This window comes from Oncorhynchus kisutch, linkage group LG23 (assembly GCF_002021735.2).
Source record: "Oncorhynchus kisutch isolate 150728-3 linkage group LG23, Okis_V2, whole genome shotgun sequence".
NCBI classification, from domain to species: domain Eukaryota; kingdom Metazoa; phylum Chordata; class Actinopteri; order Salmoniformes; family Salmonidae; genus Oncorhynchus; species Oncorhynchus kisutch.
The window spans coordinates 40,251,309-40,274,858 of NC_034196.2; the positions used below are offsets into that span (position 1 = coordinate 40,251,309).

Consider the following 23,550-nt stretch of genomic DNA (forward strand, 5'->3'; position numbering starts at 1 on the left):
TGGTACATTACCGTCCAGGCTGGTACACCACCGTCCAGGCTGATACACCACAGTCCAAGCTGGTACATTACCATCCAGGCTGATACACCACTGTCCAGGCAGCTACATTACCGTCCGGGCTGCCACACTACCGTCCAGGCTGGTACACTACCGTCCAGGCTGGTACACCACTGTCCAGGCTGGTACATTACCGTCCGGGCTGCCACACTACCGTCCAGACTGGTACACCACCATCCACCACGAAATTGGGGAGAAAAAGGGGTAAAAATTCAACAAAAAAATAAATACTAATAAAAAAGAGATGGTGTTGATACACGGCACCACCATGTTCTGGGTTTGTCATTATCCAGGCCTGCTGGGGTTCATGTTCAGCTGACGTTCCTCTAGGACATGCACACACACAGGCACCGTATGTTGTCTGTATGATTCCCTGATCACACTGTGTATGTCAATCAAATCAATCACATTTATTTATAATGCATTTCTTACATCAGCTGATGTCACAAAGTGCTGTACAGAAATCCTGCTTAAAAAGCCATTATTAAAAATGTTTATACATAGATGAGAAACTGTCAAATGTATGACTGTATAGCTCCTGAGTGGCACAGCGGTCTAAGGCACTGTATCTCAGAGTCCCATAAGGCGGCACACAATTGGCCCAGGTCATCTGGGTTTGGCCGGTATAGGCCGTCATTGTAAATAAGAATTTGTTCTTAACTGACTTGCCCAGTTAAATAAAATAGCTATTTACTATAGCATTTTACTGATGATTGATTGACCCTACTAACTAAATGACACAGTAGGTGCTATGGCTTCATTTAATCCCCATTTTGGTGGATTTGTATTGCTCATAGTTAATAGATATATAACACATTTATTTTACATTTCAAGGTCCAATTGCACATCAGTATACACCATTGTGGAGAGGTTGAGAGGTAAACTACAAAACAACTTAACGGTTTTAGTGACAAGTGTCCATACATTAGAGGATATATAGTAATAACAATACAACACTCATATAAAACACTTACTGCATGATATCCAACACACACGATACAGCATAACACTTTCTTTCATCTGCAGCTCTAGTACTTGTAACGAAGTGAACACCCTGGGAAAAAGTGATTTGACTTTCTTCGACAGTAAGTCAATTGTATTGAAGTTCATGAACATCTTATAATTTTGCCACCACAATTAAATAGAACACATTGTATACGTTCTTACTCAGGTGGTAACTACAGTTGTTCTTCTACACGTACCATATACACACATCACAGGAGGTTGGTGGCACCTTAATTGGGGAGGACAGGCACGTAGTAACGGCTGGAGCAGAATTAGGTGGAAAGTGATCAACAACATCAAACACATGGTTTCCACGGTTTCCATGTGTTTGATGCCATTCCATTCGCGCCATTCCAGGCGTTATTATGAGCCGTCCTCCACCCAGCGGCCTCCACTGACACGTATTACATACTTAAACCACTTTGCATTAGTAACAAAGGCGAAAACAATCATTCTGAGCAAATGTCAAACTTGGTTTGAGCAATATGAATTCTCGATCATAACTCTTTAAAAGACACCGCCTCCGAAACATTGGCAACGACTAAGTATTTTTTTAACATCCCACTTTGGGCTGGATGTGTCAATGTGCAGTTCATACATGAATAATCTATTATCAGAATTACTGTCTTACTGTAATTAGCCATGAAATCACTAGCTTGAAAGTGGCTGTTTTTCAGGAAGCTGTACTTGTCCATTTTCCCTCCATGAAAGCGACTGTTTTTCGGGAAACTGTACTTGTCCATTTTCCCTCCATTTTCCAGTTTGATTTCAACTAACGAGCTTCAACCCCTCTTCATAATAGTGACAGCTAGCAAGAGGCACATCATGCACCACAGTAGAGCGAGCGAGAGAGCGATGACGTGCTGCTCATACAGTATCTGCACACAATCTGATATAGTATACAATTTCCAGGGACCACTTTTGGCTTGTGAGAGCTACTTTCAGAACTACTGGCTAAAAAGTCTACAAAAGTACCTAATTTTAGGCTAAAAAGTCTACAAAAGTACTGGATAATCTCTTTAATTCCTATTGAAAATCATTTGAATATAGAATCTGAATAGGACTCCTTTCCAGTGACATCTATGCCTCTTCTTTAGTTGCTGGTTTGTAGATAACGTTCTGCCTGGAGTCCTTTTTGATACTGCAGAGAAAGGAAATACACAGACTTAGTCTACAAAATGTGTGCCTGCAGCCTCTGCTTAACTCAAAGGCATAGGAGTGTACATGTAACCCGTATGGTATGACATAACAATGGTCGATATTGACCAGTTTATATAGGTGTATGTATAGCTGTATGCATGTACTGTAGTATGTTGGGTGCAGAGGGTCCAATCATTAGAAAACGGAATCAAGGGAACAAAGGGTCACAAAACGACTTATTCTTATTCAAACAATCTTTTGACAAAGGACATTTTGGTCTTTGACGAAGGACATTTGGTCTTCAGCAATGAACATCTGTTGCATACCAAAACAGAGGCATCTTTCCATGGACATTTGGTTTTTATGATTGGACAGGCAGGCCAACGACTGTCTTTATTCTGGGAAATGCTGGGAACAACACCAGAACTCATAATATGTCAGAAATTAGAAAATCAAGAAGTCTTACCTACCTAGAGTATTTTTTACGCTGTTGGTATGCATAGAGCGTGAAGAGCAGCAACGTGACGGCAAAGAGAGCTCCGAAGGCTATGGCCAAGATATCTCCTGTAAATCAAGAGATAAATTAGATGTTTACCATGTAGATGTTTTTATAAAACCTACCTTAATAGGGCAGTTACAAACCAATTCTGAATTTTGAAAATGTAACATCATCAGTTATCAATTACATATTTTGTTTTTTTAACTTAATTGAAATGCTGTTTAAGAAGTGAATACATGGGAAATTATTTAAACGGTTTAAACTGTATATCTTATATTTAGTTAGAAGTTGTACACATTGGATTTGTATTACCGTTGAGCACAGCTTACCTCTTGCTAGGACCTCTACAGAAACATGACAAAAAGACAGATGTATATTAAAGCATGTAAAACATATACTCCATCATGTCAAATGTTAAACAGTCCGACATATAAACAGTCTGTGTTCTTGTCACACAGGTAAGGTCAGCATGGTGAACGTATAACATCAGCTCAGAGCACAAGGCCTTGTTTAACTTCTGATATGTACAATCTACATCTAAACGCCCCGTCAGACACTGATAATAGTGCTCCGGGTGAAGTTTCCCCTAGGTACAGATCTAGGATCAGCTTCCCCTCCCCCAATCCTAACTTTAACCATTAGTGGGGGAAATGAAGTACTGACCCAAGATCAGCGTCTTGGGGCAACTTCACTCTACTCCAATAACAGTTTACCTTTACAAATAAAAGCTCTGGCATCAAAGCCAGTGACATCTATCACATCAATAATGAAAAGTCAAGATGCTGTGTACACACCGCACAGTACACACAGGACTCCAGTTAACTGTATGACAAACAGCCTAAGAGCATGTTCAAGAAAACATTAAGATAAGGGGAGTATGGCTACCATACGCCACCTGCCCTTATTAAAACCCATGTACGTCCAGAGAATAATTGTCCTATGCACCACCAATGTTTTAACCTGGTCCCAGATCTGTTTGTGCTCACCAGCGTTTTAACCTGGTCCCAGATCTGTTTGTGCTCACCAGCGTTTTAACCTGGTCCCAGATCTGTTTGTGCTCACCAGCGTTTTAACCTGGTCCCAGATCTGTTTGTGCTCACCAGCGTTTTAACCTGGTCCCAGATCTGTTTGTGCTCACCAGCATTTTAACCTGGTCCAAGATCTGTTTGTGCTCACCAGCGTTTTAACCTGGTCTCAGATCTGTTTGTGCTCACCAGCGTTTTAACCTGATCCCAGATCTGTTTGTGCTCAGGTCGGCTGCTTATCAACTCCTTGTCACTCTTTGTCATGCCAAACCATGTTGAAATGATAGCACAAACTGATCTGGGACAAGGCTACCATATTTTTTCTAAATGGATGACAATTGGGGCCTGCATAGTCAACACGTGATTATTAGCCCACATTTAAATGACATGGTTGTCCTTCCATATCTAGACTCTCTCGGTGCTCCGCATGACAGCGGCTGCGAGAAGGCACTATTATATATCCTATAACTTCAGGGTCGTCAGAGTTTGACTTTTTTTTAATCATACTAAAAATAGTCTTTGGATTTATAATACTTTGCTTACCAGATGGCCCAGTTGATGGCCCTTCACTGTTAGAGGCATCAGTCTCCGACAAGGTGTTGATAGAGATACTTGGATGTCCTGCAACTGCAAGCAAAAACATTGACTTATCTCAATGTTAATTTGGAATAGATAGAAAGTACAACATTAATAATCATACTATTAATAATCACATTAATAATAATAACATTGATAATCACATTAATAATAATAACATTAATAATCATATTAATAATAATAATAACATTAATAATCACATTAATAATAATACTATTAATAATCATATTAATAATAATAATATGAATACTCCCACCAATAATCACATTAATAATAATAATAACATTAATAATCATATTAATAATAATAATAACATTAATAATCATATTAATAATAATAATAACATTAATAATCATATTAATAATAATCATATTAATAATAATCATATTAATAATAATAATAACATTAATAATCATATTAATAATAATAATAACATTAATAATCATATTAATAATAATCATATTCATAATTATATAAATAATAATAATAATCATAGTAATAATCATAGCAATAATAACAAGAATAATAATCACATGAATAATCATCATATTAATAATCATATTAATAATAATAATAATAATCACATTAATAATAATCATATTACTAATAATCATATCAATAATCATATTAGTAATAATAGTAATAATATTGATCATATTGATAATAACTATAATAATAAATATAATAACAGTAATAATATGAATAATAATATCAATGTGAATAGTGTAGTGGTCAGAAGAACATGAATGAATAAACAAATAAATTACAAAATTCCCTAGAGTCGACCATCTGCGGCCTCGCATGCAACCGTCACACTAATAATATGAGATGCATCATGTAGAAGAGGGAATTTTCAGATTTTCTTGTGAAGGTTGCACGTTACCATGCAATACCCCTGTCTTTGAGTGGTGAGTTTGTTTCTGAAAGGTAAGTACTCCCAACCTTTACAAGGTCATACATGAACCCATTTGACATGTATATGTATGTACATGTGTGCTCTGGTCATGAGACTGAACAACATGTATAGAGTGCTAAGATCAAGTGCTAAGACCTGTTAAGGGCACACTGGGTTTCTGTCTTGTTAAACCTGTGTCGTGTTTACATACAAAACCTCAACAGAAAGTCTCTGGCTTGTAAGATACAGTGCCTTGCGAAAGTATTCGGCCCCCTTGAACTTTGCGACCTTTTGCCACATTTCAGGCTTCAAACATAAAGATATAAAACTGTATTTTTTTGTGAAGAATCAACAACAAGTGGGACACAATCATGAAGTGGAACGACATTTATTGGAAATTTCAAACTTTTTTAACAAATCAAAAACTGAAAAATTGGGCGTGCAAAATTATTCTGCCCCCTTAAGTTAATACTTTGTAGCGCCACCTTTTGCTGTGATTACAGCTGTAAGTCGCTTGCGGTATGTCTCTATCAGTTTTGCACATTGAGAGACTGACATTTTTTCCCATTCCTCCTTGCAAAACAGCTCGAGCTCAGTGAGGTTGGATGGAGAGCATTTGTGAACAGCAGTTTTCAGTTCTTTCCACAGATTCTCGATTGGATTCAGGTCTGGACTTTGACTTGGCCATTCTAACACCTGGATATGTTTATTTTTGAACCATTCCATTGTAGATTTTGCTTTATGTTTTGGATCATTGTCTTGTTGGAAGACAAATCTCCGTCCCAGTCTCAGGTCTTTTGCAGACTCCATCAGGTTTTCTTCCAAAATGGTCCTGTATTTGGCTCCATCCATCTTCCCATCAATTTTAACCATCTTCCCTGTCCCTGCTGAAGAAAAGCAGGCCCAAACCATGATGCTGCCACCACCATATTTGACAGTGGGGATGGTGTGTTCAGGGTGATGTGCTGTGTTGCTTTTACGCCAAACATAACGTTTTGCATTGTTGCCAAAAAGTTCAATTTTGGTTTCATCTGACCAGAGCACCTTCTTCCACATGTTTGGTGTGTCTCCCAGGTGGCTTGTGGCAAACTTTAAACAACACTTTTTATGAATATCTTTAAGAAATGGCTTTCTTCTTGCCACTCTTCCATAAAGGCCAGATTTGTGCAATATACGACTGATTGTTGTCCTATGGACAGAGTCTCCCACCTCAGCTGTAGATCTCTGCAGTTCATCCAGAGTGATCATGGGCCTCTTGGCTGCATCTCTGATCAGTCTTCTCCTTGTATGAGCTGAAAGTTTAGAGGGACGGCCAGGTCTTGGTAGATTTGCAGTGGTCTGATACTCCTTCCATTTCAATATTATTGCTTGCACAGTACTCCTTGGGATGTTTAAAGCTTGGGAAATCTCGGCTCGAAATCTCGGCTTTAAACTTCTTCACAACAGTATCTCGGACCTGCCTGGTGTGTTCCTTGTTCTTCATGATGCTCTCTGCACTTTTAACGGACCTCTGAGACTATCACAGTGCAGGTGCATTTATACAGAGACTTGATTACACACAGGTGGATTGTATTTATCATCATTAGTCATTTAGGTCAACATTGGATCATTCAGAGATCCTCACTGAACTTCTGGAGAGAGTTTGCTGCACTGAAAGTAAAGGGGCTGAATAATTTTGCACGCCCAATTTTTCCGTTTTTGAATTGTTAAAAAAGTTTGAAATATCCAATAAATGTCGTTCCACTTCATGATTGTGTCCCACTTGTTGTTGATTCTTCACAAAAAAATACAGTTTTATATCTTTGTTTGAAGCCTGAAATGTGGCAAAAGGTCGCAAAGTTCAAGGGGGCCGAATACTTTCGCAAGGCACTGTATGTGCAACCAGGACCGTAACCCTTGACCTGGGCTCAGCTTCTCAAATGACGTTGGTCTATAGTTTGTGAATGTCTCACAAGACAGCAAGGTAGCCAAAGGTGGAACACACGTCAAGTGTGCATAGTGGGATGATGTTTACTAACCGACTATGGTGGGAGTGTCTGTGAACGAGGCGAGGACGTGTCTCCCATGTAGAAGCTGAGGTGCTCTGAAGTTCTTGGTCAGGTGCTGGTGTTGGCCTGCTTTCAGGGTGTCCTCCAGAGCACCCAACTGGAGAACACAACATGGGCACCATCAACATGGAAAACCATTACCATATTGTAGATTGAAGATAGATTCTACTGTTATGTTCAGCCCACATGACCCACACAGTTTTCAAACAGATTACCATATAATTGAATTTAATAAATGTCTAGAACAAATTAAAACAGTATCTAGTAGTGCTCTGTCTAAAGGTTATTTTTATCTTGTTTGAAGATCTATTTTTAGACATGAAAATACAGACAGTACAAGTAGTAGTGGATCTCTTGTACTCTCAAGGAGGTATTCATGTCAATCTGTAAATCAATCTCCTTGGTTGGTGACCGACCTGCCTCCTGGAAACCCTGGTATCATTACTGACCTACCTCCTATACACTATGATGGTATCATTACTGACCTGCCTCCTGGAAACCCTGGTATCATTACTGACCTGCCTCCTGGAAACCCTGGTATCATTACTGACCTACCTCCTGGAAACCCTGGTATCATTACTGACCTGCCTCCTGGAAACCCTGGCATCATTACTGACCTACCTCCTGTACACAATGATATCATTACTGACCTGCCTCCTGTACACTATGATGGTATCATTACTGACCTACCTCCTGTACACAATGATATCATTACTGACCTGCCTCCTGTACACTATGATGGTATCATTACTGACCTGCCTCCCGTACACAATGGTATCATTACTGACCTGCCTCCTATACACTATGATGGTATCATTACTGACCTGCCTCCTGGAAACCCTGGTATCATTACTGACCTACCTCCTGTATACTATGATGGTATCATTACTGACCTGCCTCCCGTACACAATGGTATCATTACTGACCTGCCTCCTGTACACTATGATGGTATCATTACTGACCTGCCTCCTGTACACAATGGTATCATTACTGACCGGCCTCCTATACACTATGATGGTATCATTACTGACCTGCCTCCCGTACACAATGGTATCATTACTGACCTGCCTCCTATACACTATGATGGTATCATTACTGACCTGCCTCCTATACACTATGATGGTATCATTACTGACCTGCCTCCTGTACACTATGGTATCATTACTGACCTGCCTCCTGTAAAACATGGCATCATTACTGATCTGCATCCTGTATACTGTGATGGTATCATTACTGACCTGCCTCCTGGACACTGTGATGGTATCATTACTGACCTGCCTCCTGGACACTGTGATGGTATCATTACTGACCTGCCTCCTGGACACTGTGATGGTATCATTACTGACCTGCCACCTGGACACTGTGATGGTATCATTACTGACCTGCCTCCTGGACACTGTGATGGTATCATTACTGACCTGCCACCTGGACACTGTGATGGTATCATTACTGACCTGCCTCCTGGACACTGTGATGGTATCATTACTGACCTGCCACCTGGACACTGTGATGGTATCATTACTGACCTGCCACCTGGACACTGTGATGGTATCATTACTGACCTGCCTCCTTGACACTGTGATGGTATCATTGAACATTGTCCAGTTGACTGTTTGGAAGCAGGGAGGAGTGGTAAGGGAGCCATTATATCTGTAGAAGCGCTCCAGCTTGTTTGGCAAAAGATGACGGACATTGAAGGCAGGGATCTCAGTGTTAGACTCTGGAAAGGTGTAAAATAGTTCATCAATTGTGTGGACCACGTGGGTCCTTAAGCTGTCATTTTGTTTCTCCTTCATGACTATGTCTCTCCTTCTGTTGTGGATTTCTTTTAACGCACTACAGTTTCTTTATGGAATACACATTTCCGTGAAAACTGACATTAAAGTACTATCTAATCTAATCACTAAGAATGTGAGAAACACCATGGGGGTTCTTAGTAATCTCTTGTGGACAGACGCACATAAATGCTGACTCCCGTTCGCAGCTAGCATACAGAAATCGGTGGTGGTAGTCAATGTTGTTTTTAACTGTAATGCAGTTGATTGGTGGCGATGACGTGAACATGTATTGGGTTTAACATCCATACAAGCTTTATACTCTGATTTTACCTGAACATAGTGTGAAATATATATAAACATTAGCTTAAATGCAGGCAAAGTTTGCTGGGGGGGAAAGAGGAGATTCGGGATCTTTCCCCAACCCGTTTCCATGGCATTCCCATTGTTTTGGTTGAGTTCCATTGACCTCTTTCCGTATCTATGGAAGGGGAAGCTTTCCACAAGAAGTGAAGACAGTTGTAGGAAAAGCTCATAGAGCTAAATGAATGGTTGAAGTGGAGATGCAGGTGGGGAAACCATGCAGCCTTTTTACTTCATGTTGTCTTGGCTGAGTTCCTATGTCGAGCACCGGGAAATGGATTCCAACATCTGAGAAAAGGTAAAGTCTTGTTTTTTTTCTCATTTAGCCAGTTGCTCGTAATTAGCTGGATGGCTAGATTAGCCCTGAATCTCTACGAGTATTGAATGCGTATGACAGCCCCCCGAAGCGCAAGAACTATGAATGCTCTTACTTCTGCAGATGTCAAATCTGGTAAATGTTGTACGGCCACTGAATTCAAATTGGAATTCATATGTTAGGTATAATACCTGTTGGGGATAATACCAAAGTGGAAATTGAATTCTTGGAATTTACCTAACATTTGAATTGATAGGATTTTTTTTATTTTTTATTAAATTAAAAGACTAACCTGGAATTTAATTTAATGAAATGGAATTTACAGGTAGAGGTATTTGAATTAGAATATAATTTTCCCGAATTGACCCCAACCCTGCTGAGAGTTTCTGTTTAGGGGGGTGAAGACTTTGCTCGTCTTGTTAGCATCTTTTCTCATATATCTCCCCTAGAAGCTAATGGAGCATCTGATGCAATTATGCAAGATTTTAGTTATGGGTTTCCGAGATTAGATTCTCAGTAATACAGTGCTGTTTAATTTTCAGTCAATTTTCTAAAATGATCTTGCTATGTTCATTTTGTGAACCTAGAAAGCATAAATGAGAAAACAGTCTCCAATCTGTTGGACATTTCAAGAAAGGAGTATGTAAACTACATCCAACGTTGTAGTACACAATGTTTTGGCCACAAAAAAAAAGGTCTATGGCTAGAGGTGTATCACGGGGTTACCTTCGATGCTGACATCAGCGAGCGCAGACAGGATCTTTTCATAGTTGTCATTCTCATGAAGACCAATCTAAATCAAAAAGAGTCAGAAAGAAGCAGATTAAAGTGATTACTTCTGTATCATTTATTTAATCATCTCGAGGATTCTTCTGATTAATGTCTGTTTTTAAGTGTGTGAAACCCAAGACAAATGTCTTATCCTAGAATCTTATCCAATAGTAGTGCATGAAAATAGACTAATGACACTTCAAACCTTTGAGTCACCATGATGAGTTATTATGAGGGTACTGGTATAATTCTACATGTGTGGAATAACTTACCCCGATGAAGCCCCCTAATACAGCCAGGCCATCTGATTTGCTGGCTGCCTCGGACAGATTTGCATATTTAGAGTTGTAATGAACTATGTGGATCTGGGAAGAGAAGCATGGGAACATGATGATTGCACGGAACACCCTTCAATCTCCTACTGCTCAAGTGAACAGCAAACCTGGTTTGAAAAATCAGATAAAGCAACACCTCTCCCCTATTTGATCTGAATATGTTGTATGCATGAATTGATATGTAGGCTATGTGTAAGTGATGGTCTTGATGCTACTGAATATGCATTTAATATATGAATATGTAAATGTTAAAGGCCTAGAATATGTAAATGTTAAAAGCCTAAAATAGTAGGTTTTTATTCTCAGAGTTGAGTCAGTACAGACACTGCAAGTGTCAGTGAAACTATGAACACCAGCTAGAAAGAGTTAGTAGTGAATCATGTAAGTGATGTCCTCGGTGCGTCTGGATGGAAATGTAATGTATGAATATGTAAATGGTAAATCCATAGAATATATGAATATGTAAATGTGTAAATGGTAACGTCCTAGAATATGTAAATGTTAAAGCCACAGAATATATGAATATGTAAATATGTTAATGAAAAAGCCCTAGAATGTGTAAATATGTAAATGCTAAAAGCCTAGAATATTAGGTTTCTTTTCTCAGTACTGAGTAAGTACAGAACTTTTTTCTTGTTATACATTTCTGTAGTTCTGTCCTTGAGCTCTTCTCGTCTGTCATGTTTCATGTTTTGTGTAACCCTGGAAGAGGTGTTGATGCTATCGCAACAGCTTATGGGGTCCTAATAAAATACTAAAATAGCTGTGTTGTCTTGTCGGTGTTGTCGCTTTTAGTATGTTGACAATGAGCCACATGCCAAAGACAACTTCCTGTCTTGACATATACATTTGATGGGCAATAAAATGATTTTGAGTTGAGTTTCATTTTTTCAGTTCCCCAGTATTTCTGACTTCCTCACCTCTGCAGGGAAATGGACGTTATCTATGGTGTGTTCAGATCCTGGCACCTCTTTGGTCCCCCAGTGGAAATGCAGTTGGGCGGCCCGGAACTCGTTGTCAAACCCACTGGTGATGCGCATGGTGTTGGGCAGGACCAGCTGCACTGGAGACACACAGGGGGCACAACAACTACTTGGTTCTATTTAGTTTTTCCAGTGTAGAACCCTCTGCAAAGCCATCCACGTTTTGGTACAGCTTTATAAGGAAAAATGTTGCCTAATAAATGTTTCTTTCTACCGTCAATATAATGCATATTGGACGGCCAGGAACTTACAGGTATGGCCGTTGTTCAACAGTGTCAATGCTGAGCTGTCTGTCAGATCATAGTCCTCCAGAGTTATGAGTGGCAGGCTGCGGTCATAGAGGGCTCTCCTGGTATCAATGTCAATGGGAGACTGGGATTTTCCACTGCAGTGTGAGAACTCAGAGGACCAGGCAGCTTGATCTGTCAATAGGATGTGGGGAAATTATTAACAGAACAATGGCCCTTCGGCAGTGTGACTTAGTTAATGATAAGATACAGCTCTCTTCTTATGAACACAAGTTTTTAGCACATGAGATTTACACAGGAAATCCCAGAAGTCAATATGCATGACACTTCAAGTGTCAAAATGAAACTATGAACACCAGCAAGAAAAAGTTAGTAAGGAATCATTCAATACTAAATAGTGATGACCACCAGGAAAGAGTGATGACCACCAGGAAATAGTAATGACCACCAGGAAATAGTGATGACCACCAGGAAATAGTGGTGACCACCAGAAAATAGTGATGACCACCAGGAAATAGTGGTGACCACCAGGAAATAGTGATGACCACCAGGAAATAGTGGTGACCACCAGGAAATAGTGATGACCATCAGGAAATAGTGATGACCACCAGGAAATAGTGGTAACCACCAGGATATAGTGATGACCACCAGGAAATAGTGATGACCACCAGGAAATAGTGGTGACCACCAGGAAATAGTGATGACCACCAGGAAATAGTGATGACCACCAGGAAATAGTGGTGACCACCAGGATATAGTGATGACCACCAGGAAATAGTGATGACCACCAGGAAATAGTGGTGACCACCAGGAAATAGTGATGACCACCAGAAAATAGTGATGACCACCAGGAAATAGTGATGACCACCAGGAAATAGTGATGACAACCAGGAACTAGTGATGACCACCAGGAAATAGTGATGACCACCAGGAAATAGTGATGACCACCAGGAAATAGTGGTGACCACCAGGATATAGTGATGACCACCAGGATATAGTGATGACCACCATGAAATAGTGATGACCACCAGGAAATAGTGATGACCACCAGGAAATAGTGATGACCACCAGGAAATAGTGGTGACCACCAGGATATAGTGATGACCACCAGGAAATAGTGATGACCACCAGGAAATAGTGATGACCACCAGGAAATAGTGGTGACCACCAGGAAATGGTGGTGACCACCAGAAAATAGTGATGACCACCAGGAAATAGTGATGACCACCAGGAAATAGTGATGACCACCAGGAAATAGTGATGACCACCAGGAAATAGTGATGACCACCAGGAAATAGTGGTGACCACCAGGAAATAGTGATGACCACCAGGAAATAGTGATGACAACCAGGAACTAGTGATGACCACCAGGAAATAGTGATGACCACCAGGAAATAGTGATGACCACCAGGAAATGGTGATGACCACCAGGATATAGTGATGACCACCAGGAAATAGTGAAGACCACCAGGAAATAGTGGTGACCACCAGGAAATAGTGGTGACCACCAGGATATAGTGATGACCACCAGGAAATAGTGAAGACCACCAGGAAATAGTGATGACCACCAGGAAATAGTAATGAATAAGCTGTATACCGTCTTATTTAACTCCAGGACGACAATATTTGATTAATGAAGTGGGAGTATTAATGTGTTTAGTTTAACACCTGTAACAAGAGGCTATAAATTAAAGTTCCTGATCACAACCAGTCATAAAGAGATCAACATTAGCAAACACAATTATTATTATTATCAATGAACTGTTTAATAACTATCAATCTTAGGTCACGCTAACTTCACTCATTCAGTTACATTATGGCTTCTTCTCACTAAGTAATACCAAGCTACAGGTACAGTGAGATGTTCCACTCATATCAATGAAGACTAGATTCTAAGTAAGGTGTCTTGAGTATTGGTAGAGTTGACATCTCTGGCTTACATTATGATCTTATTTTACCACCGTAACTAAAACAAAATATGGTTCTCTCTTTATTACAGACATGATAAGCCTTTCTTTGAGCGACAGAAAAAGAGACTTGTGTTGGTAACTGATAGTTGGACTGATAAGGCAGATTAGCCTGTGCAGAGAGAAGGATACAGTGCATGTATTCTCGTAATAACAACGGTTGTGTATATTTACCTTCGTAGCCCCAGTGTCCACCATGAGGGACACCTGCAGAAAAAGAGGGAAGAGGATTAATTCATCAGTGATTTGTAGTGAAAGGCAGCAAAACAATATGAGCAAGCATGAATATATGCATTTGTGAGTTTATAATTTTACTGGTTACAAAAAAAGTTGACGTTATATTAGAGAATAATAATTCAAACTGTTTTGTGGCTAAAGCTTCAGGCTAACAGGTTGTCTCATCTGATCTTGAAATATTGTGTCTATTAAAGTTAATTGCAAACTATGCTAAAGCAACATCAGGCTATTGCAGCAACCAAACAGAAATTGGCAAATGTACTCATCAAAAAAATCACTTGGATTATAAGGCTGGGACATGGAACAACTGTAACCCATTGTGAATTTACATATCCGTTTACGACGAAAGTACATATTTAGGCATAACTGTACAATTCTGGTCAACCATTCAGGATGTATTTCATCAGCGCAGGTTCCTCTAATGGTTAAAAAGGAAGCAGCCAAGTTGAAAGAGCCAGGTATCTGAGCACACTGGTTCTGGATGACGCAGATATTTGCTATTACTCTTTTAACCACACACACAATCCTAACTGTATGCTATTGTGTGAATGAGTCCATTATCAATCCCCACTGTATGCCCTTGTGTGAATGAGTATATTATCCAGCCTGCCAGTAAAGGCGTCAGCATGCTTCAGTTCAGCTGGCGCCTTGCGGAGAACCGAACTGTAGAGAACCTAACGAGTGTACTCGCATACTCACTTAAAAGACTTTCACTTGAAAAACTTGAAAAAAGCTGCAATAGTACTATTTGTCCATTTTGAGACACCGTAGCCAGTAGACACTTCCTCAAAATAGTCAGAATACATTTTTATTTTATTTATTTCACCTTTACTTAACCAGGTAGGCTAGTTAAGAACAAGTTCTCATTTGCAACTGCGACCTGGCCAAGATAAAGCAAAGCAGTTCGACATACAACAACACAGAGTTACACATGGAGTAAACAAACATACACTGCTCAAAAAAATAAAGGGAACACTTAAACAACACAATGTAACTCCAAGTCAATCACACTTCTGTGAAATCAAACTGTCCACTTAGGATGCAACACTGATTGACAATACATTTCACATGCTGTTGTGCAAATGGAATAGACAACAGGTGGAAATTATAGGCAATTAGCAAGACACCCCCAATAAAGGAGTGGTTCTGCAGGTGGTGACCACAGACCACTTCTCAGTTCCTATGCTTCTTGGCTGATGTTTTGGTCACTTTTGAATGCTGGCGGTGCTTTCACTCTTGTGGTAGCATGAGACGGAGTCTACAACCCACACAAGTGGCTCAGGTAGTGCAGCTCATCCAGCATGGCACATCAATGCGAGATGTGGCAAGAATCCAATTGAGCACATCTGGGACATCATGTCTCGCTCCATCCACCAACGCCACGTTGCACCACAGACTGTCCAGGAGTTGGCGGATGCTTTAGTCCAGGTTTGGGAGGAGATCCCTCAGGAGACCATCCACCAACTCATCAGGAACATGCCCAGGCGTTGTAGGGAGGTCATACAGGCACGTGGAGGCCACACACACTACTGAGCCTAATTTTGACTTGTTTTAAGGACATTACATCAAAGTTGGATCAGCCTGTAGTGTGGTTTTCCACTTTAATTTTGAGTGTGACTCCAAATCCAGACCTCCATGGGTTGATAAATTTGATTTCCATTGATAATCTTTGTGTGATTTTGTTGTCAGCACATTCAACTATGTAAAGAAAAAAGTATTTAATAAGAATATTTCATTCATTCAGATCTAGGATGTGTTATTTTAGTGTTCCCTTTATATTTTTGAGCAGTGTACAATCAATAATACAGTATAAAAGTCTATATACAGCATGTGCAAATGAGGTAGGATAAGAGAGGTAAGACAATAAATAGGCCATGGTGGCAAAGTAATTACAATATAGCAATTAAACACTGGAATGGTAGGATGTGCAGAAGATGAATGTGCAAGTTGAGATACTGGGGTGCAAAGGAGCAAGATAGATAAATAAATACAGTATGGGGATTAGGTAGATTGGATGGGCTATTTACAGATGAGCTATGTACAGGTGCAGTGATCTGTGAACTCCTCTGACAGCTGGTGCTTAAAACTAGTGAGGGAGGTAAGAGTCTCCAGCTTCAGAGATTTCTGCAGTTCGTTCCAGTCATTGGCAGCAGAGAACTGGAAGGAGAGGCGGCCAAAGGAAGAATTGCTACGGGTGGGTGCTGCTATGGTGACCAGTGAGCTGAGATACGGCGGGGCTTTACCTAGCAGAGACTTGTAGATGACCTGGAGCCAGTGGGTTTGGCGACGAGTATGAAGCAATGTCCAGCCAACAAGAGCGTACAGGTCGCAGTGGTGGGTAGTATATGGGGCTTTGGTGACAAAACAGATGGCACTGTGATAGACTGAATACAATTTGTTGAGTAGAGTGTTGGAGGCTATTTTGTAAATGACATCGCCGAAGTCAAGGATCGGTAGGATGGTCAGTTTTACTAGGGTATGTTTGGCAGCATGAGTGAAGGATGCTTTGTTTGCGAAATAGGAAGCCAATTCTAGATTTAATTTTGGATTGGAAATGTTTAATGTGAGTCTGGAAGGAGAGTTCGGTTGAAGCGTTCGGTTGAAGAGCATGCATTTAGTTTTACTTGCATTTAAGAGCAGTTGGAGGCCACGGAAGGAGATGGCATTGTTGTATGGCATTGAAGCTCATCTGGAGGTTAGTTAACACAGTGTCCAAAGAAGGGCCAGAGGTATACATAATGGTGTTGTCTGTGTAGAGTTGGATCAAAGAATCACCAGCAGCGAGAGTGACATCATTGATGTATACAGAGAAGAGAGTCGGCCCAAGAATTGAACCCTGTGGCACCCCCATAGAGACTGCAAGAGGTCCAGACAACAAGCCCTCCGATTTGACATACTGAACTCTATCAGAGAAGTAGTTGGTGAACCAGGTGAGGCAATCATTTGAGAAACCAAGGCTGTTGAGTCTGCCAATAAGAATGCTGTGATTGACAGAGTTGAAAGCCTTACCCAGTTCGATGAATAAGGCTGCACAGTAATGTCTCTTATCGATGATGGTTATGATATCGTTTAGGACCTTGAGCGTGGCTGAGGTGTACCCATGACCAGCTCTGAAACTGGTTTGTATAGCGGAGAGGGTACGGTGAGATTCGAAATGTTCGGTAATCGTTTTGTTAACTTGGCTTTCAAAGACCTTACAATGGCAGGGTAGAATAGATATAGGTCTGTAGCAGTTTGGGTCTTAAGCTAAGATTTAAAAAAATATGTCATTAATTTTGACGTTATGCAGAGATCTTAGTCACATCTAACGTGGATGTTTGATGCAGTATTTTTCAAAGACAAAAATGCATGAAAATGAGTGTAGACTTTAACTTGCCTCAAGAAAGAAAATTGTGTGCCTGAAGAGCCGTAAAAAAAAAACACTGAAGTCCAAAATGAACAAAAACTTCACAAAGTGTCTTCATAATATATGCACAAACTCTTCCAAACTGTTTTGGCTGAGAAGCGAGCGGACGCCTTTAAACCTTGATCAGGGGGATCAGACGGGACAGAGAGCCAGGTTCCTAAGGGATCAGAGGAGACAGAGAGCCAGGTTCCTAAGGGATCAGACGAGACAGAGAGCCAGGTTCCTAAGGGATCAGACGGGACAGAGAGCCAGGTTCCTAAGGGATCAGATGGGACAGAGAGCCAGGTTCCTAAGGGATCAGACGGGACAGAGAGCCAGGTTCCTAAGGGATCAGACGGGACAGAGAGCCAGGTTCCTAAGGGATCAGACGGGAAAGAGAGCCAGGTTCCTAAGGGATCAGACGGGACAGAGAGCCAGGTTCCTAAGGGATCAGACGAGACAGAGAGCCGGGTTCCTAAGGGATCAGACGGGACAGAGAGCCAGGTTCCTAAGGGGGTAGACAGCCTGATTGGAAAACCCCGGGTCATTGTTGCGTTACATGGCCCCTGAGCCACCAGGGAGACCGAGGAGACAGACTGGCCTCCATTGTAAATAGCTCCTCCGTCAGTTTCACCATTGTGAGCATGTCATCACCTAAAGACATGCCTGATGATGATATCATCAGAATGTTGACATCACTAAAACCGTGATCCAATTTGGAATACAGTTATCCCCCTTTAAGAATAGACCATAGGACTGGACTGAGGAATCTTAGTGAGAAGTTTGATGCATTGAACAACTGGCAGTGAGACTTGACTGTGAAAACCTCACTGTGTCTGTCTGAGACATACTTTAGGAAGGGAGGTGACCCTTCATTTTGAAACCGGTAGTTCTGTGAGTGACGTCTTCAGACTTCATTTAGAAACTGGTGAGAAGTCACCCACTGCACACAGCCAGACTGAGATGACTTTCAGTTAGGTTTCATTTTCTCAAAAGGTTACCGTTTTGATTTTTTTTAATTTCAGTTTACACATTTTCCCCCCTAGTTTTAGTTTACTATAACAACCTCGCCAACAACTTTGGAGGGAACGTTCAGTTGATTCACCTGTCTGTTTGATGTATGGATATACTTATTGTACCACTGAGAAAAGCCACAAGCAGAACCCCAAGTTTAACACTTGGTCAGTAAATCCTCAAATTCAATATTTTACCCCAACATTGGTGATGCCTCTTTTTTTCATTCTACGGTTTAAAAAGAGCCACCATACTATTGGTTTGTGGTTGTGTCTCTGCGGCAGGCAGCCACACAGAAGACAGTAGTGTATTACTGCTATTGAGTCTGACACGTGGAAGGCCTGGCTGATGAAATGCCAGACTGCACATTCTGAATCACTGCACCTTTTGCCAGGGCAAATGGACTCTACGTGCCTTTAAAAACGTACAGTCAAGTCTCAAGGCAGAATGTACTGTGATTCAGAATGTGCAGTCTGGCATTTACTACCTCACTTCTTCCACAGTAAGTCAGTAGAAGGGAAAACCTGATGTCAGTATTTTTTAATCATTTCAAATAAATGTTACTATATTAGTCCACCTCATTCGAAATAATTGCATTATTACACCAAAAGATGCTAAAGAAGCACAAATTTGCTTTTATTTTTGGGTAGCTGTAATTCGACTTTTATATTGCCCATAAGGTGGATGAACATTAATTACAGTTAGGTTACAATGGTTACAATTTAATTGGGTGTAAATACTTTTCTATAAACTACTTTACCAAATCCCACTGCATCTGATTATTGTATCAAAAGAAAGATAAGAGTTAGAAATGAAAGCCCTTCCTATTCCTCAACAAGGATGTGTTAAAGTAAATGTTGAACTTTTATTTAGACAGTTCAAAATACCGCTGAGGCCAAATTTAGTTTCAAACAACTATCATGGAAGCATGTCTCTGTGTGAAAATAAACAGAAAATGTGTTTGTTCTCACAAGTGCTTAATATGGATTAGTAAACTCACTGTTTTGGTATTTGTAAACACTGAAACCCTAATTAATAAGTTTGTTGGGCAACTTCCATCAATGCCAAAAATCTTGTTTTAAAAGAGCTAAAGGATTCCTTGTTTTTGGAACTAAATGAAAATCTTCAAGTATTTTCAAAGGTCTGATTATTTGGACAAAATAGTTTTCTTATTTTTTTAAAACATATTCTATCCATATTGGCTGTCTACTTAGCCAAACACAGCATGTCCTTTAGGGACAGCTATCTTTTTGACATATTCTATCCATATTGGCTGTCTACTTAGCCAAACACAGCATGTCCTTTAGGGACAGCTATCTTTTTGACATATTCTATCCATATTGGCTGTCTACTTAGCCAAACACAGCATGTCCTTTAGGGACAGCTATCTTTTTGACATATTCTATCCATATTGGCTGTCTACTTAGCCAAACACAGCATGTCCTTTAGGGACAGCTATCTTTTTGACATATTCTATCCATATTGGCTGTCTACTTAGCCAAACACAGCATGTCCTTTAGGGACAGCTATCTTTTTGACATATTCTATCCATATTGGCTGTCTACTTAGCCAAACACAGCATGTCCTTTAGGGACAGCTATCTTTTTGACATATTCTATCCATATTGGCTGTCTACTTAGCCAAACACAGCATGTCCTTTAGGGACAGCTATCTTTTTGACATCCCCATTTTGCTTCATAAATCCAATGTTACAGAATGTTCATCCAGAAGATTTAAACGGTTTTAGTTTAGTCTTGTTCTTCATGAAAACCTGTCTCAGCCATATAAAAAAACGTATGTATAAATCATGTGTATAAAATTGGCTAGATCTAATATTTGAGACCAGATGCTGCCAAGTCAAGTGTGTAGTCTACAGTGTCAACACTAGTCTTATGAGTGGAGACATGGTTTATAGGACCTGTCTTGCTGTCTCCACTTTGTAACTTCCTGTCAAAGACAGACTGAGTCAGCCACGATGAAACATCATTGGTTTAGTTGTCAGTACTCCCAATACAGCACGTATCCCAGTGACTTTGCCTGTACCCCCCGAAATACCACAGACGCACTGCACTGTTGGCTGAGGAAAATTCTAACTTTTTTATTTTTTTGAATGAATTCCTGTGAGGCTTGTGTTCAGATCTGAGGTATTTTCTTTGGGACCGAGCACTTAATTGTAAGCTGTCAGTAGAGTCCAACCTGACGGAAATGTGTTTTACAGTGACAATATTAAATAATTTAAATTAAGAAATTAGGCTGCCAGTGGAATATTCATAAAGAGCAACAATTGAAGGTTTTACATGTCATGAAAAGAAATGGATGTAAAATATGATTTTGAATCTTGAAATCCTTACTTTGATTACTCGTGTATGCCTTTTCATGATGGAACATCTCTAACCAGCTTAAAACAAACAAATGGTACAATAGACTGGTTAAATACTGAATATTGCCTAGTGTTCTAATCTCAGGTGTAGGCCTCCTCCTGTTGAAATCAAATACATTCAACTAGGAAGCACTAAGTCATCACTTGTTGGAATATAATACTCTGCAATAAACAATATCCTCAAACTATTTGTTGAAATTTGAGATAATACTGTAGGTTATAACATAATCAATACTCCTTTCCCTGCCCCTGTATGTCTCGTCCATTGTCCAAAGTCTAAAGGAAGGACTCGTTTATCTAGGTGGTAATTGCGTCTGACACAATTAGGTGACTTATCTGCACTGGTAAATAAGCCTGAGGTGATCTGGAGGAGTGATTATGACAGTGGTGAAAAACACTGGCTCTATTTTCCTCGTGTTAGAACGCTTACCCACACACATCCGCAGCTTTGCCTAATCACTCTTACAGGCTTTAAAACACATGTTTTGGGTTTAAATATTTTTTTTTAATGAACTTTAATCAAAACCATTTTGATAAGACTTGCATAAAAGGTGAAAATTATTGCTGGAAAGACTAGCTTTTGAATACAAACTTGAGTAACAGTCTTTATTGAGATGTTACAATAAAAAAAAGCAGTATTGTAAAATAAAAAACATTTTTTATATCTAACCAAGTATTCAAATAAAAAAGTGAATCATGAATTAATCTCTAAATGAAGCAATGATGCAATACCAAAGACCTTGTCTTCTGAACTGAAACCAGGCCCACTGTCCATTCACCGCCAACGTCTTCTGAAACACCACACACATCACACTGCTACACACATCACACTGCTACACACAGCACAAATCACACTAAACAACATAAAACATCCCACCTGACCAGTTGAAATAACACCACCACTAAACAACATAAAACATCCCACCTGACCAGTAGAAATAACACCACCACTAAACAACATAAAACATCCCACCTGACCAGTTGAAATAACACCACCACTAAACAACATAAAACATCCCACCTGACCAGTTGAAATAACACCACCACTAAACAACATAAAACATCCCACCTGACCAGTAGAAATAACACCACCACTAAACAACATAAAACATCCCACCTGACCAGTAGAAATAACACCACCACTAAACAACATAAAACATCCCACCTGACCAGTTGAAATAACACCACCACTAAACAACATAAAGCATCCCACCTGACCAGTTGAAATAACACCACCACTAAACAACATAAAACATCCCACCTGACCAGTAGAAATAACACCACCACTAAACAACATAAAGCATCCCACCTGACCAGTTGAAATAACACCACCACTAAACAACATAAAGCATCCCACCTGACCAGTTGAAATAACACCACCACTAAACAACATAAAACATCCCACCTGACCAGTAGAAATAACACCACCACTAAACAACATAAAACATCCCACCTGACCAGTAGAAATAACACCACCACTAAACAACATAAAACATCCCACCTGACCAGTTGAAATAACACCACCTTGCTGGGTCAGTAGCAGCCACAACACTCACCTTTAGGATGATGCTCCCCGCTGTCCTTCTCACTGCTCCCGCCATCCTCCTCTTCGGAGGATGAGGAAGAGGAGGATGCATTTAGCACCAAACCATGGAGGAAGAGGAGGGTGAGGAAGATCTTGAGAATCATCTGGTCAAGGTATTGTTAGGATCTCCTGTGTCAAACGAGCACTGTGGAAGTTCTCTGAAAATGGTCTGTCAGGTATTCAGTCGACAGTTAAACTATGTCATGAAGTTTACTGTCTGTCTGTTAGGTAGTCTCCAGTTAGACTATGTAATGAAGTCTACTGTCTGTCTCTAAGGTAGTCTACAGATAGACTATGTAAGGAAGTCTACTGTCTGTCTGTTAGGTAGTCTCCAGTTAGACTATGTAATGAAGTCTACTGTCTGTCTCTAAGGTAGTCTACAGATAGACTATGTAAGGAAGTCTACTGTCTGTCTTTTAGGTAGTCTCCAGTTAGACTATGTAATGAAGTCTACTGTCTGTCTCTCAGGTAGTCTACAGATAGACTATGTAAGGAAGTCTACTGTCCGTCTGTGTTCAGTCAAACTGTCTTTAGTGAGACAGCACCCAGCTAGTTATCAACCGGACACTCAGTAGTCATTTTGTCCTGAGAAGAGAAATGTTCAGCTAGGCAACAGAGCACGTTTCCACAAAGCACACTTAGCAAGAAGGTAAGAGGAGTAAAGTTGTCTTCAATATGCCCAGCTTCAGTCTTCATACTCTCTCTTCACACATTGACCTGTGTCTCCTCTCCTTCACCGTTACTGGATCCAGGGCCAGGACATCTGGGCTGGGCTATTTAAAGGCAACTCAGAGGACAGCCCAGGCACCAATCAGGAGCCTAGGAGCTGCTCAAGGTGCCTGGTACATCCCCTGTTCTCCCCCACCTCCCTCTCTTTCTGCTGGACTAGACCCACACACAGGCACAGTCGGTCAGACACACACAC

General features: G+C 40.3%; 1 protein-coding gene across 1 annotated transcript; it reads right to left on the minus strand.

Moving 5' to 3' along the window:
* Positions 1–446: 446 nt before the first annotated feature.
* ca9 (carbonic anhydrase IX) lies at positions 447–23,382 on the minus strand. Its single transcript, XM_020457176.2, has 12 exons — positions 22,597–23,382; positions 14,199–14,231; positions 12,061–12,231; positions 11,747–11,889; positions 10,764–10,856; positions 10,447–10,513; positions 8,829–8,986; positions 7,237–7,363; positions 4,270–4,353; positions 3,031–3,045; positions 2,673–2,766; positions 447–2,203 (listed from the first exon to the last, which is right to left on the minus strand). Exons 1-12 carry the CDS (start codon positions 22,727–22,729, stop codon positions 2,143–2,145), a joined length of 1,179 nt encoding a protein of 392 aa, XP_020312765.2. The 5' UTR covers positions 22,730–23,382; the 3' UTR covers positions 447–2,142.
* Positions 23,383–23,550: the final 168 nt, after the last annotated feature.